General features: G+C 47.8%; 1 protein-coding gene across 1 annotated transcript in view; it reads left to right on the top strand.

Annotated features, from left to right (window-relative positions):
• The window catches only part of SEPTIN7 (septin 7), a 47,026-nt gene that overhangs the window by 10,225 nt on the left and 24,615 nt on the right, over positions 1–12,186 (top strand). The window contains exons 4-8 of the mRNA XM_069084412.1: positions 5,195–5,295; positions 7,384–7,518; positions 9,062–9,179; positions 9,396–9,488; positions 10,753–10,849. Coding sequence (XP_068940513.1) covers positions 5,195–5,295; positions 7,384–7,518; positions 9,062–9,179; positions 9,396–9,488; positions 10,753–10,849 — 544 coding nt within the window. The remainder of the gene's footprint in view (positions 1–5,194; positions 5,296–7,383; positions 7,519–9,061; positions 9,180–9,395; positions 9,489–10,752; positions 10,850–12,186) is intronic.

The following is a 12,186-nucleotide window of genomic DNA, read 5'->3' as shown; positions in this document are numbered from 1 at the left end:
TTTTCCGAATTTATTTATTTATTTTTAGTTTTCAACATTCATTTCCACAAGATTTTGAGTTACAAATTTTCTCCCTATCTCTCCCCTGCCTCCCACTCCAAGGTGGCAAGCATGCTGAATGCCTCTTTCCCCAGTCTGCCCTCTCATGTTCTGCTATTCTTGATGAGATTATAAAATGCTTTCCCCATCTTTCTTTCCCTGGCAGTTCCCCTCTTCCCCAGGATTGTAGAGATCAGACTCAGAAGCCGCCCAGTCTCACCCATATTTCAGAGAGAAGCCTGCTGAGTTGTCACCTAGCTTTTCCTAGATGACACATTTGAATAGCTGTCATTTGGGGGAATGTTTTCTTTAAGGGCCACGTTTTGCCACCTTCCACCCATCGCTCTGCTCCTTTTGGCCAGAAACACTGCTAATGGGGAACATTGCTCAGAGAGCCGTTAAGCCAGGCAGCTCTGCTGATAAGAACAGCATTTAGCGTAGCGCAGTGTTGTTTTCTGAAAATAGCATATTGTCTCATCTTTTTTGTAGAAGAACAGGTAGGGGGCTTATTGTTTCATTAACCAGAAACTGAGGCCAAGACATCAAGAATGTTCTCTTACATTATTGATAAATGGTACTTCCTAATTCAGAAATTTGTGATTTTGTCCGTATTCCTAAGACGGGTTACAACCCCTTTTTTTGCCTTAGTCATTGGGAACTACTGTGGCCACAAATTTCATTCTCCTTTTGGTCAGCTTAGTAATCTCTGAAAATGTGTTCTGGCCCTGAGCTACAGAGAGTAGAAGAGGCTTTTTTTGGTCTCCCCTAGGGAGGGAGAACCTCCCTCTTGTGCTCTTTGGGAACCCAAGGGCACTTCCATGCTACGATGAGGCATCAGAACAGGACTCTAAGGGAGGAATAGATCATGTTGTAACAGTGAAGGGCCTGAAGCAGGAGGCCACATGTACAGGCAGGTGAGCACCAGCATGCCTTGCATCTAGCTCCCCTCAGACCCTGATGGAGACAGTGCAGGACCCAGAGCCCAAGAGCCTTGGGAAGAACCAGGCTTCCAGCCCAGTGCTCTCGGCCATCTTCCCAGGAAGACACCCCTGGGGAGATACAGCCTGGGCCGGCTCCTGCAGGGGCTGCAACCACAGCTCCTGAAGGCGGCTGGGAAAAGGAAGCCCTGGTCAGCAGGGTCCCAGGCCCTCTCCAATGGTTCCACATCAGACCCTGCTGTGACTCTCTCAGTGGGGAATGACCCCCTGCTCTGCTGCTGCCCCTCAGGACCCTGGGACCTTTCCCTCTGACCTGCAGCTCTGACCTGCAGCTGAGACCCGTCTCCAAGTGCTGAGAGACTGTCCCCAAGTGCTGTCTCCCCCATGGGGGAAGGGGGGGGGGGCCTTGAGAGCAGGGCCTGGCTCAATTTAACGTATGTGTTCCTGATGCTGAGCCTAGGCCTTTGAAGAAAGTAAGCTTTAATAAATTATTTTCTCATTTATTCTTTCAAGTAGAAAATTTAGGTGAGCTGTTTACATATTTTTTAGTAATGACCAGGATGTGCTAAAATATATTTGACTTATTCCTTTTGATCTACAAGCGTGTTTATGCCATGCATCACTCCACATGCTTTCTTTTTTGCCCCTTATGAGCCCTAAAAGTGCCCTCTCATCTAAGAGCAGTGATCCTGGCATCTCCAGCTATGAGGGTAGAAAGGGAGGGTTTGTGGCTGCTGGAGTCCCCACGGTGTCCTTGTTTAGTCATTCCAAGATGGTCAGGGCTTCTTATTAGGAGCATGTTTGTCTCCCCATTTTCCAGCTGAGGCAGCTCTCTGCCAGAGAGTGGGTAACCAGGCTAAGTGATTGGCCCTGCCGCTTCCCCCTGACTCTGCCTTTCCAGTGACTTTGCTGTCTAGGAGTCTTGGGCTGGGTGTCCTGCTTGCTGATAAGCATCCTCCACTTAGCTTTGGTCCAGATTCTTCTGACAGGCTTGCATGCCTTTCCTTTTTCTTTTCAAACCTTTAGATCTGAAAGGGTAAAAAGGAGGCTTCCAGCTGCCAGGTCCGGGGGCAGCATGGGGTGAGTTCATGGGCAGGTGGGCATCATGACATTTTCTCAGAACCATTGCAACCCTGGGTTGGTTAGCCACATTTAAAGATTTACATTGAGTCCATTGCAGACCTTTTTTTTTTTCTATTCCTAAAAGTTCTAAATCATCTTAAGTAGGAAATTGTATAGCAAATCTCTAGATTTCTAGAATAGATGGGGTTAAGAATTACTAAAGACAGATGTTCTCAAGCCCTGTTTTTGTTTTTGTTTACTTTTGAATGTACATTTACTTATTGACAAACTGTACGAAGGTAAATCGTTTGCTACTGGCTGTTAGTGCTGGGCAAAATGCTGTCTTAGCTCTAAACTGAAAGTATGTGGAGAGAACAGTCTCTGTGACAGGAAAGGTAGATTGTGGCGTGCTTGACACGCCGACCGTGTTAACTGGAGCTGCTGCAGCATCTGAGTGGGACAGTGGACAGAGAGCCAGCCTGGCCTAGAATCAGGAAGGCTGGGGTTCAGAGCGGCCTCAGATTCTCCGCTAGCTTTGTGACTCTGGGCAAGTGAGCTCGCTTCTGCCCCTTCATCTGTAAAGTGGGGATGATAATGGTTGTAACTAACATGCTTAGCACAGCGCCTGGCACTCAGTGAACCCCCTTGTTCACTGTTGGGATTGTTACCATACTGGTATTTTGCAGACTACGTATGGAGTTGAATTATTTTTGGTTTTAAGTTTAATAATATTGGGGTAAGATTTTAAAAAATGAGTCTTTTAACCTGCTGATAAGGCATGTGAAAGGGCTAGGCCGAGAAAGCAGAATGTGGCCTCATAGAATGAATTATGTAAGTGCTTTAATGGCACTTCAGTCATATTGGTTTTTCAGAAAAGTTAAGATTCTGAGTATTCTGTGTTTCTTGCTAAAGGATGAATTTATGCATCGCCTCTTGGAGGACTCATGATAGTCCCATAAAATATTTTAACATGACCCCCCTGCAATAAAGTGCATGGGAACATGGCCATTGGGAAGAGATTTCTTAAAAGTTTGAAATTCCTGCACTTGAAACCAGTTTGTTTTCCAAGAATCCCACGAGAATGCTTGTAAAGCCAGATGGTAGGATGCCGTTGGACTCTGTGAATGATGGGGCTTTACAGTTAAGTTTTCTGGATCTCCTCCAGACATTGCAGGCATTTTGTTTTTGACCATGTATGGATGCGCAATTCTGTAAACTATTAAAAAAAAAAGGAAAACAGAACTCCAAATAGACTCCTGGCAGAATTGTACACCCTCACCCTCAGTTTTCGTAGTAGGCTGATTCTGTCAGTCAGTTGTAGGGATTGTGTCTCTTTCCAGAGTTGAGCTGGGTTTGAAACGGTTGAGCTGCAGATCCCCAGTCTCTCAGAGAGCGTCTTAGCATGTGTCACAGCTGCCGTTCTGGGGACAGCCGTCGGGTGCCCTGCAGCCAAGAGAAGATTTCTATCAGAGTGACATTTTGTAGAGAGAATAAGCTTTCTTTCAGTGTGCCTGGGGAGAATAGGCTCTAACTGAACAGTCTGGTTGGCTGAAATTCACTGACACCTTCAATTTTTTATTCAAATTTCAAGGGATTCAGTTGTAATCAAGGGAGCTTCATCTCTTTTACTGAATAATTTAAGCCAGAATGTTGTTGTTCATAGTGACAGTATGAATCAGTTACTGTGCAGTGCAGTAGAGAGCATTCCTTCCAAGACCAAACGTGGCCTGCTCTGGAACTGGCATTCTCCCCTGTGCGAGGCACTGTCCTGGTCAGCCTTTGTTTATCACTCATGAATTTTGTTAGGTTAGAGTGCTTGGAGGGACGGAACTTGTTACAATAGCTGGACCAGAGTTAGCTCAGGGCCGGAGTTGGCGAGGCCGAGCCTGGGAGTTTTGCCAGGAATGAGTGTCACCTGCCACTTACCTGGTCAGCACTCCCAGGGCCTCAGCTTCAGTTGGGGTCACAAAACCCCAACATTTCTCACTTAATCTCCTGTTACAATAAAAAAACCAACATCTTTTTGAAATAGGTAAACATAATAACTGATCAACATTAAAGTTCATTTTAGAGCGAGACTTAAAGAAAGCAAAACATTTGCTTTACATTTTAAACTCAACATGCCCAGAACTGCATTTGCTCTTTCCCCCTAAACCTGTCTCCCTACTTTATTGTTTTAGAGATTTTCCTTGGGGCACACAAAGCGGAGGGTTCTATGCCACAGTGTCCAAGGTGGAGCCTGGGTTCCCCCTTGATGGATGCTGCCTCTCTAGCTAGGTACTGGGCTCTAGACTCTTGTGGTTACTCCTGGACAGGGACGTCTTCTGGCCAGGTTATTCATCTCTCCTTAGTGGGGCTCAGGAGAGAAGGGGGGAGGCAGTGCCCAGGGAGCTGCAGAGGGGAAGGACCAGGTTCTTTATGTACACATTATCTAAAAACACATTTGAGTTGCCTTTGCCCAGGTTGTGCTGGTTTTCCAGAGGCATTTGTTTCTTCAGTTTCCACAAATGTGAGTTCAACTTAAATGAACCTCTTTCTCTTCTATAATGGAAATGAAAGGCAGAGAGGGCTGGACTGGACTTGGGAATCAGAAAAGCCCTGGTTCCCACACTTGAGTTTTGACCCTGGGCAAGTCACTTCACTTCTCACTGTCCTAGTAACTGGATAACTTGCTGGTAGGAAGGAGTCTTACACAAATGACAGCTGAGGTCTGGCCTCCAGGGATGGTGCCTGCTGCCTCATGTGTAACCTCATGCTGGCCTCACCAGCTCTTCTGGATTAGGCTGGATGTGGGAAGCATCAGCTTCTCAAATGCCAGAAGAATCCTAACAGAGCCTGTTAAGATCTTAGGCAGCAGAGGCCAGATCTGGCTGCAAGTCAGGAGAGCTCGTGCCCTCTCAGGTTTCTGCAGACAGTCCCCTGGCCGCGGGGGCTGCGGGGGCTGCTCGGGGAGTTGGCCACTCCCCAGGCCGGGGAGCATCCCGTCCCGTTGTTCAGCAGCCGTCCACAAAGCCCTCCTTGTTGGCTCTAGCTTGCTGATCCTGCTGCTCCTCGCCCTCTGGACCCCCACCGAACGCACTGGCTCCAGGTTGTTTGTCTGATCTAGCAGTTAGCGATTCCGTATTTATTAATCCTTGAACTGTTGGATATTTCAGGTGGAGCAAGCCAAAGTCTTAATCAAAGAAGGTGGCGTTCAGTTATTGCTCACGATAGTGGATACGCCTGGCTTTGGGGATGCAGTGGACAACAGCAATTGGTGAGAGTGCCCTTTGTCTCTCTGTTGCCTAGTTTGTGCTTTTTCAGGGGTCTCAGAAGCTTATTTTCCCCAAACCACTGTCTTTTATTCTGTATTGCTTTTTCTCCCCCTGCCCCCCAGCTGATGAGTAGCTATGTTACACTCAAAATGCACCAGATCCCTTTTCTATGATGCTTAATGACAGCTTATGGTAACTTTGTGAGAGGAGGGAATATGGGCATTGTCATCCCCTGGCTAGCACCCAGTCAGCATGCTGGTAGCGATGGTCTCCAACTTCCAGTGAGCTTGTTTTCCTTCCTCAGCTCAGTCTTTCTCTCCTGCCTACTTTCCTGCTCCCTTGAACACTTTCCTTCCCAGCTCCTCAGCCTTTCACGTGACCCACTCTGCCTTCACCACACCTCAGTTACACACAGAAAGGGGCATCCCCTTGCCATTGCCCACAGCTTCTCCACTCCCATGTTCATGAACCCTGAAATCTCTTGTCTGATTAGAGCTGTTTATTATTTTACCCCCAAACCCTGGCCTTCTTCCATACCTGCTCTCCTTGTCCTCGCTACAGCCTGCCCCAACCTACACCCACCTGTTGTATCTCCGGGCTTTGCTGGTCACCTCTGAACGATCCCCTCTCTCTACTGCCTTTACCACTGCTAATGTTCTGCTGAGTGAAGCCAGAGAAAATCATGAGCTGCTTCTGTGCCACAGGGCTGGTTCTTGGGCATGCAGCTCACTTACCACATCATTCACACAGAAGTTACCCATGATTTCTTAATTGCCAGACCCCTGGCCTTTTCTCAGTCCTTACCCTTTTGACTTCTCTACAGCCGTGGACACGGTTGATCCCCCTCTTCTCTAGGATTTTGTGCCCATGCTCTCTCCTGGTTCTCCTGCCAGGTGTTTGCCCACGCCCTGCTCAGTCTCCTTTGCACGGCCTTCATCCAGGTCACGCGTGCTGCCACGTGTCCTATGGGACTCTGGCTTAGGCGCTTTCTTGTCTCCCTCTATACTGTTGCACTCAGTGATCACATCGGCTTCCATGGGGTCAGTGATCTGCTTAACAGCCCAGACCTCTCTGTTAACCTCTGGTCTTTCATCTCCAGCTCCCTGTTGGACACCTTGTATCTGTCATAAACTTGGCCTGTCTGAACGGAATTCATTGTCCTCCCCAACTGAGGCCCGCTTCCTTACCACTGTCAAGGGTGCCACCACCCTCCAAGTCACTCCAGGTCCCCACGTCATCCTTGACTCCTCTCTTTCTCACTGTTCGCACACGGTCTCTTGCCAAAATCCTGCTGATCATCCCTTCCTGATGTCCCCGGCACAGGCCGTCATCACCTCTCTCGTGCACTGTTTCAGTAGCTGCCACAAGTCTCTCCCTACTTCAGCATATCCTCCACTAGGCTGTCAGTGATCTTCCTGAAACTCAGTTCTCCCTTTCCCTTCCTTTCCCTCCCTGTTTCAGAATTAAATAGAAAATCTGGTTTTTCCCCTCCTACCTTCTCAGTCTTCTTACACCTGGATCTAGTAACACTGGCCTCATGGCTGTTTCATGAACAAGATCCTCACTCTCTGCTTTGGGCCTTCTCTCCAGCCGTCTCCCAGACCTGTGATGCTCTGACTGCTGCCCTCCTTGGCTTCCTCTGAGTCCCAGCTCCGATCCTGCCTTTTACAGGAAGCCTTCGTCAGAACCTTCCCTCTGTTCATTATTTCCTCTTTATCCTGCACATCTAGAGCCCCTTTGTACATATCTGTTTTCTCACTGTCTCCTCCCTAGATTACAGGCACCTTAAGAGCCAGACACAGCACCCGGCACATACGTAGTAGGTACTTAGTAAATGTCAGTTCATGCTCTGTTAAATGTGCCTTTACGGAAAGAAGTCCAGCTCACTTGCCTTGTGGAGTGATTGGAGGCGGTGTGCGTTGTCCTTTCACCTGCTCAAAGGAGAAATGGACTTGTAAGTAATTTGTCTCTTTTGTGTCTTAGAGCAGAGGAGCCAGCAGTCCTGCTTGCATCCACGCACACACCCTCTAGATATGCAGTGGAAATAGAGCTCATTCTTCTCGGTTTGTCTTTCTTTCTTCATTCCTCAGTTGGCAGCCTGTTATCGACTACATTGACAGTAAGTTTGAGGATTATCTGAACGCGGAATCTCGGGTGAACAGACGCCAGATGCCAGACAACAGGGTGCAGTGTTGTCTATACTTCATTGCCCCTTCAGGACATGGGTTAGTACCTTAATTCTTGTGCTTGTTTTCTTTGTCTTTGTGGGTTTCTGAGTATCTTAGCTGACCTGAAGCCTGCTTGGGGGACAACCAGAAATCACTGTCTCTTCTAAGACTTAAGCCAGACACACTCACGATACAATGTGGCCATCTTCTCTCTTTGTGCCGAAGGAAGGTTTTGTTCTGGTTGTGGGGGACAATCCCGTTGGGCCTCAAATTACATGATGGAATTAAAAAAAAATTCTCCAATCACATGGTGCTAAAAAGAAACAAATGGGAGCATTGTGGGGAGGTAGAGGGGGCTCAGAATCCCTCTCTAAGCTTTCCAATGCTCGCTTCTGTGGCCCTGGGAAACTCCCGATTCCACTGTTTAAAAAACATTGGGAATGACTTCCTACCCAGGGAAGGGGGCAGAGAGTGCACTACTCGACGCATGCTTTCTGTATTTATTGGGATTAATCTGCATTTCACAGCAAAGCAGATGGTGTTGCTTTTTCTGCCTCCATGCCATTTTCCACAACACTCTCCAGGAAGTGAAATCTCTCTATACTTAGTACTGTGTGATGTCTCATTTTCTGAAAATATCATGAACAGCACTGAATTAGAATGGCCATAAGCACCAAGTATGTCAGATTTTCCTAAAATGCCTCAGTGGCCCCAGAATAGTTGACACTCAGTGACAATTCAAGAAATCAATTCTAAAGCTTCCTCTGAATCTCTTGAATATTATTTGGATCGGACTATGTGACTTTGGATTCAGTGAAAGGAAGTGCTTAACCATCTGATTCTTATACATCGTAGCAAGTTTGATCTATACTCTAAAAGTTTGTCAGTAGATGAGAAGTTTCAGGCAGAAATGGGAGAGAAGCAGGCCTGGGATCTGCCCTGTCATTCTCGGTGTGCTCAGGCGCTCTTTGGCAGGGAATATGTGATGTGAGCAGAGGTGAGGCATGGCCAGTCACAAACACTCTTGTCTTACACCCCGTGACTAATAACAACATAATAATAACTACTGGCAGTAGTCATGAGAGGGCAGGGAGACGGACCAGACATGGATAGAGCACCTCCTGTGTCCCAGCCCCTGTGGTAGGTGCTTTACAAACATCTCCCTTAACTTCCATGACCACCCTGAGGGGCAGTTGGGATGGTCTCTGTTTTACAATTGGGGAAACCAAGGCAGGCTGGGTGGAATGGCTTGCCCAGGGTCGCCTCGCTGGGTCAGATCCTAACTGGTGTCCTCCTGTCTCCAAGTTCTGAGCTCTGCATCCTGTGGCACCTCTGCATGGAGGTGATGGTGCCGGGAGCTTTGCCCGGCTCTTGTTATCATTCTCACGTGAGCCCTTACTGAGTGCATCGGCCAGCCCGTGCCCTCCCGGGGTCTCCAAAAGGCCAGGGAATCACCATGGAGCTCTTTGGCGCATCTTGCTCTTTTGGGCCTCTCCCAGAGCGAAGCAGCACATGGGAGGCGTCACCTGTGTCCCGCCATTTGGAGCAAATGGAGTGTGAGGGAGCCGCCATGTGGTCACACTGACGGTCTGTCTTGCAGCCTGAAGCCACTGGACATCGAGTTTATGAAGCGCTTGCATGACAAGGTGAACGTCATCCCCCTCATCGCCAAAGCGGACACGCTGACCCCTGAGGAGTGCCAGCAGTTTAAGAAGCAGGTGTGTGGTGGGGGTGGCGGGTTAGGCCTGCCCAGGCCTGGCGCTCTGTGTCCTCCTGAGCCTGTAATAACCACTCTGGTCTTCCTCATTGCTGGCCCCATGCTCTAGCCACGGTCCCACCTGACTGTCCAGTTTTCACATAATAGACACTCAAAAATGCATTGTTGCCTTGGTCTAATGTTGTCTCACTCTTTTATTAATTTCATTTTGTTTTAGATAATGAAAGAAATTCAGGAGCATAAAATTAAAATATATGAATTTCCAGAAACAGATGATGAAGAAGAAAATAAACTTGTTAAAAAGATAAAGGTAAGACATTCATAGCTTATATACTGAAATATTATGACCCTTAGAATAAATCCACATCAGCTGTTTTTTTTTCTGTCAGCGGATTAGGTTGCTCAAACATTTTCAAGGAGGGGCAAGTTGTGTTCCTCTGCCGATAACTTCTTTGACTGAGGACAGGGTAAAGACACAAAAATCCCTTTGGGTTAGAACATTGTTCTTATGCTCCCTAATTGAGTTTGGAATGGGCTGGTTTTTGTTTGTTTTTCTGAAAACCTGAAAGGAGTCTCGGCATAGTCGTTCGCTCTTCTGCCCCAGCCTCCCCTGGAGCCCGCCAGGGAGACACACAGGTGCCTGGATTTCTGAAGCTTCTGGGTTTTCTCTCTCAAACTCTGGAGGAGTTGGATCCTGAAAGCTTCACAGTTCTGTAGGTTCTTGACTCTCCTGCTTTTCCTGGGTGTGTTTGCGCATTCTAAGGCCTTGCTAGGTGGCTAGAGCATGCCAGTGACTCCGCGTGCCATTTTGGTGTTTGATTGTCAGCGCAGCTGCTGGCGCCCTGTGCACTGAGTGTGTCTTGGGGAGCTGGCTAGCAGGGAGAAGCTGTCAGCAAGTGAGGAAGGGCCGGGCTGTGTCCTGAGGCCGCAGCGACCCTCTGGCCCGTCCTTCAAAGTCACTACAATTTGGACAAGCTGTCTTCATGGGTCAGGATAGGCTCCAACCTGGAGCCAGGCCCCAGGGAAACAAACGAGCCGTGGGGGAGCGGCAGATCTAATGAATGAGCCGATGGTGCTTTTCCATGCCGGTTGCCGCATCGAGAACTTCCGATTTCAGAGCCGTGGGGCTTATTCCACCTCACTGTGATTTAATTTCATCACTTTATTATGCTTTCCTTCACTGAATTGCTGCTTGAAGAAAAGAATTTTGTGAATATAAGCTGGTCATGGTAGAGTTGCCATTGCTGGGCTTATTTTTGACTCGTGTTGCCCAGACTGGATGTATGTAGAGTGGGCTCCTTCTCCATTGATGGAATTGTTTTGGGTGACTGACCCCGCCCCCCCCCCCCCAGTCCTTGGGGCTCGCCACATTGGAACGGACCTCAGCTGTCCTGTCTGCTGTCCAGGCCCTCAGAGCAGGGCGGCGCTTTCTCACGGTGTACTTTAGGTACCCATCAGAGCTGCTGCAGAACTCTGACAACCCTTCTTTCAGCTTCCTTTCCATTGAAGAAGGTCGTTCTTATATTTCTGAGGGCAACAGAGCCACGTTTAAATAACCCTGTTTTGTCTTCTAGGACCGTTTACCTCTTGCTGTGGTTGGTAGTAATACTATCATTGAAGTTAATGGCAAAAGGGTCCGAGGAAGGCAGTATCCTTGGGGTGTTGCAGAAGGTAAGGCTTTTGGCAGTGCCTCTTATTTCGTATTTCTGTTTGTACAGCTGGTCCCTGTCCCCCAGTCCTGGAGCTTCCTGAGCTTGTTTGCCTGCTTCAAGGTTTACTCTCTTCTTTTTTTGCCACACATGTCCTGGACTTCCCCTAGCTGTCAGAAAGCCGTGGCTACATTTTCTCTTCATTCCTCTCTGCCCCAAACTTGGCTATTTTTAGGTCACATAAGTGATCAGTTGCTTATTTATAGTTATCTCTGCATTTGTAAACCTCATTTGAAAGAGAAATAAGAAGCCCTTGCCTTTGCCTGCCAAATTGTGAGCCCTCGGACTGCAGCGGCCTAGCTGCACAACATGGCAGCCATCTTCAGTTCTAGCTCTGGCGATGGAGATGGGAATAAGGAAGACAGACTCCTGGAAAGAATATAGCCCTGTATCTCTCGACGTCTGACTCCTACTGCCTTCCTGGTACTTAAGCACCATTTCCAATGAATGGTGACCCCAGGTTACTTGGGTAGAACTGTAGTTTTATCAACACGTGTATCTTTCATGGATAAGAATTCTGCATTCTTCATACCTTCTCATCTTCCTGCCTGGTTCTTAAGGCCGTTGAGTATTTTGAACCTTCTGCATTCCCAGTATCTCAGGTGCCCATATGTACGCCTGGTGCCATTTTTAGTACAGAAGCAGCAGTCTACCTTGTTTACTGTTGTGTCCTGGGTGAGGTGTAATAGAATTTTAAAAAATCATTCCCTGTGCAAGTAAAATTGTTTTTTTGGGTGAAGGAAGTGCAATATGCTGACATTTCTTCTCATTAGCTTTTGGGTTATTTGCTTTGATCCCCTAGAGATGGTGATGTTTGTGTGATAGGAAGGCAGCTTCACTTGGCCAGGTGGCCAGGCTGGTCTCACACATCCCACACTTCTTAGCTTTATGACCATGATGCAGGCTAATAGCTGTTGTACTTCCAGGATTGTTGAGAGGCTCAGTGGAGAGCCTGCAGACCCTCAGACTGTTGTTGTTCAGTTAGAGCCATCTCTCTGTGACCCCATTGGGAATTTTCTTGGCAAAGCTCCTGGAGTAGTTTGCCATTTCCTTTTCTAGCTCATTTTACATATGAGGAAACTGAGGCAAATAGGGTTAAATGACTTGTGTAGGGTCACACAGTTAGGAAGTGTCTGAGGCTGGATTTGAACTCGGGAAGATGGGTTTTCCTTATTCCAAAGTGCTCTATGTACTTACGGTGTTACCTAGCTGCCCTGATCTTAAATCTTAAAAGACTCGTGTGTGTGTGTGTGTGTGTGTGTGTGTGTGTGTGTGTGTGTGTGTGTGTGTGTGTGTGTG

This window comes from Petaurus breviceps, unplaced genomic scaffold (genome assembly GCF_028583685.1).
Source record: "Petaurus breviceps papuanus isolate PSGF00001 unplaced genomic scaffold, PetGlider_PUasm1.0 174, whole genome shotgun sequence".
Taxonomy (NCBI): domain Eukaryota; kingdom Metazoa; phylum Chordata; class Mammalia; order Diprotodontia; family Petauridae; genus Petaurus; species Petaurus breviceps.
Note: the sequence above shows the minus strand (reverse complement) of the source record. Positions and strands in the feature narration are given on the sequence as shown.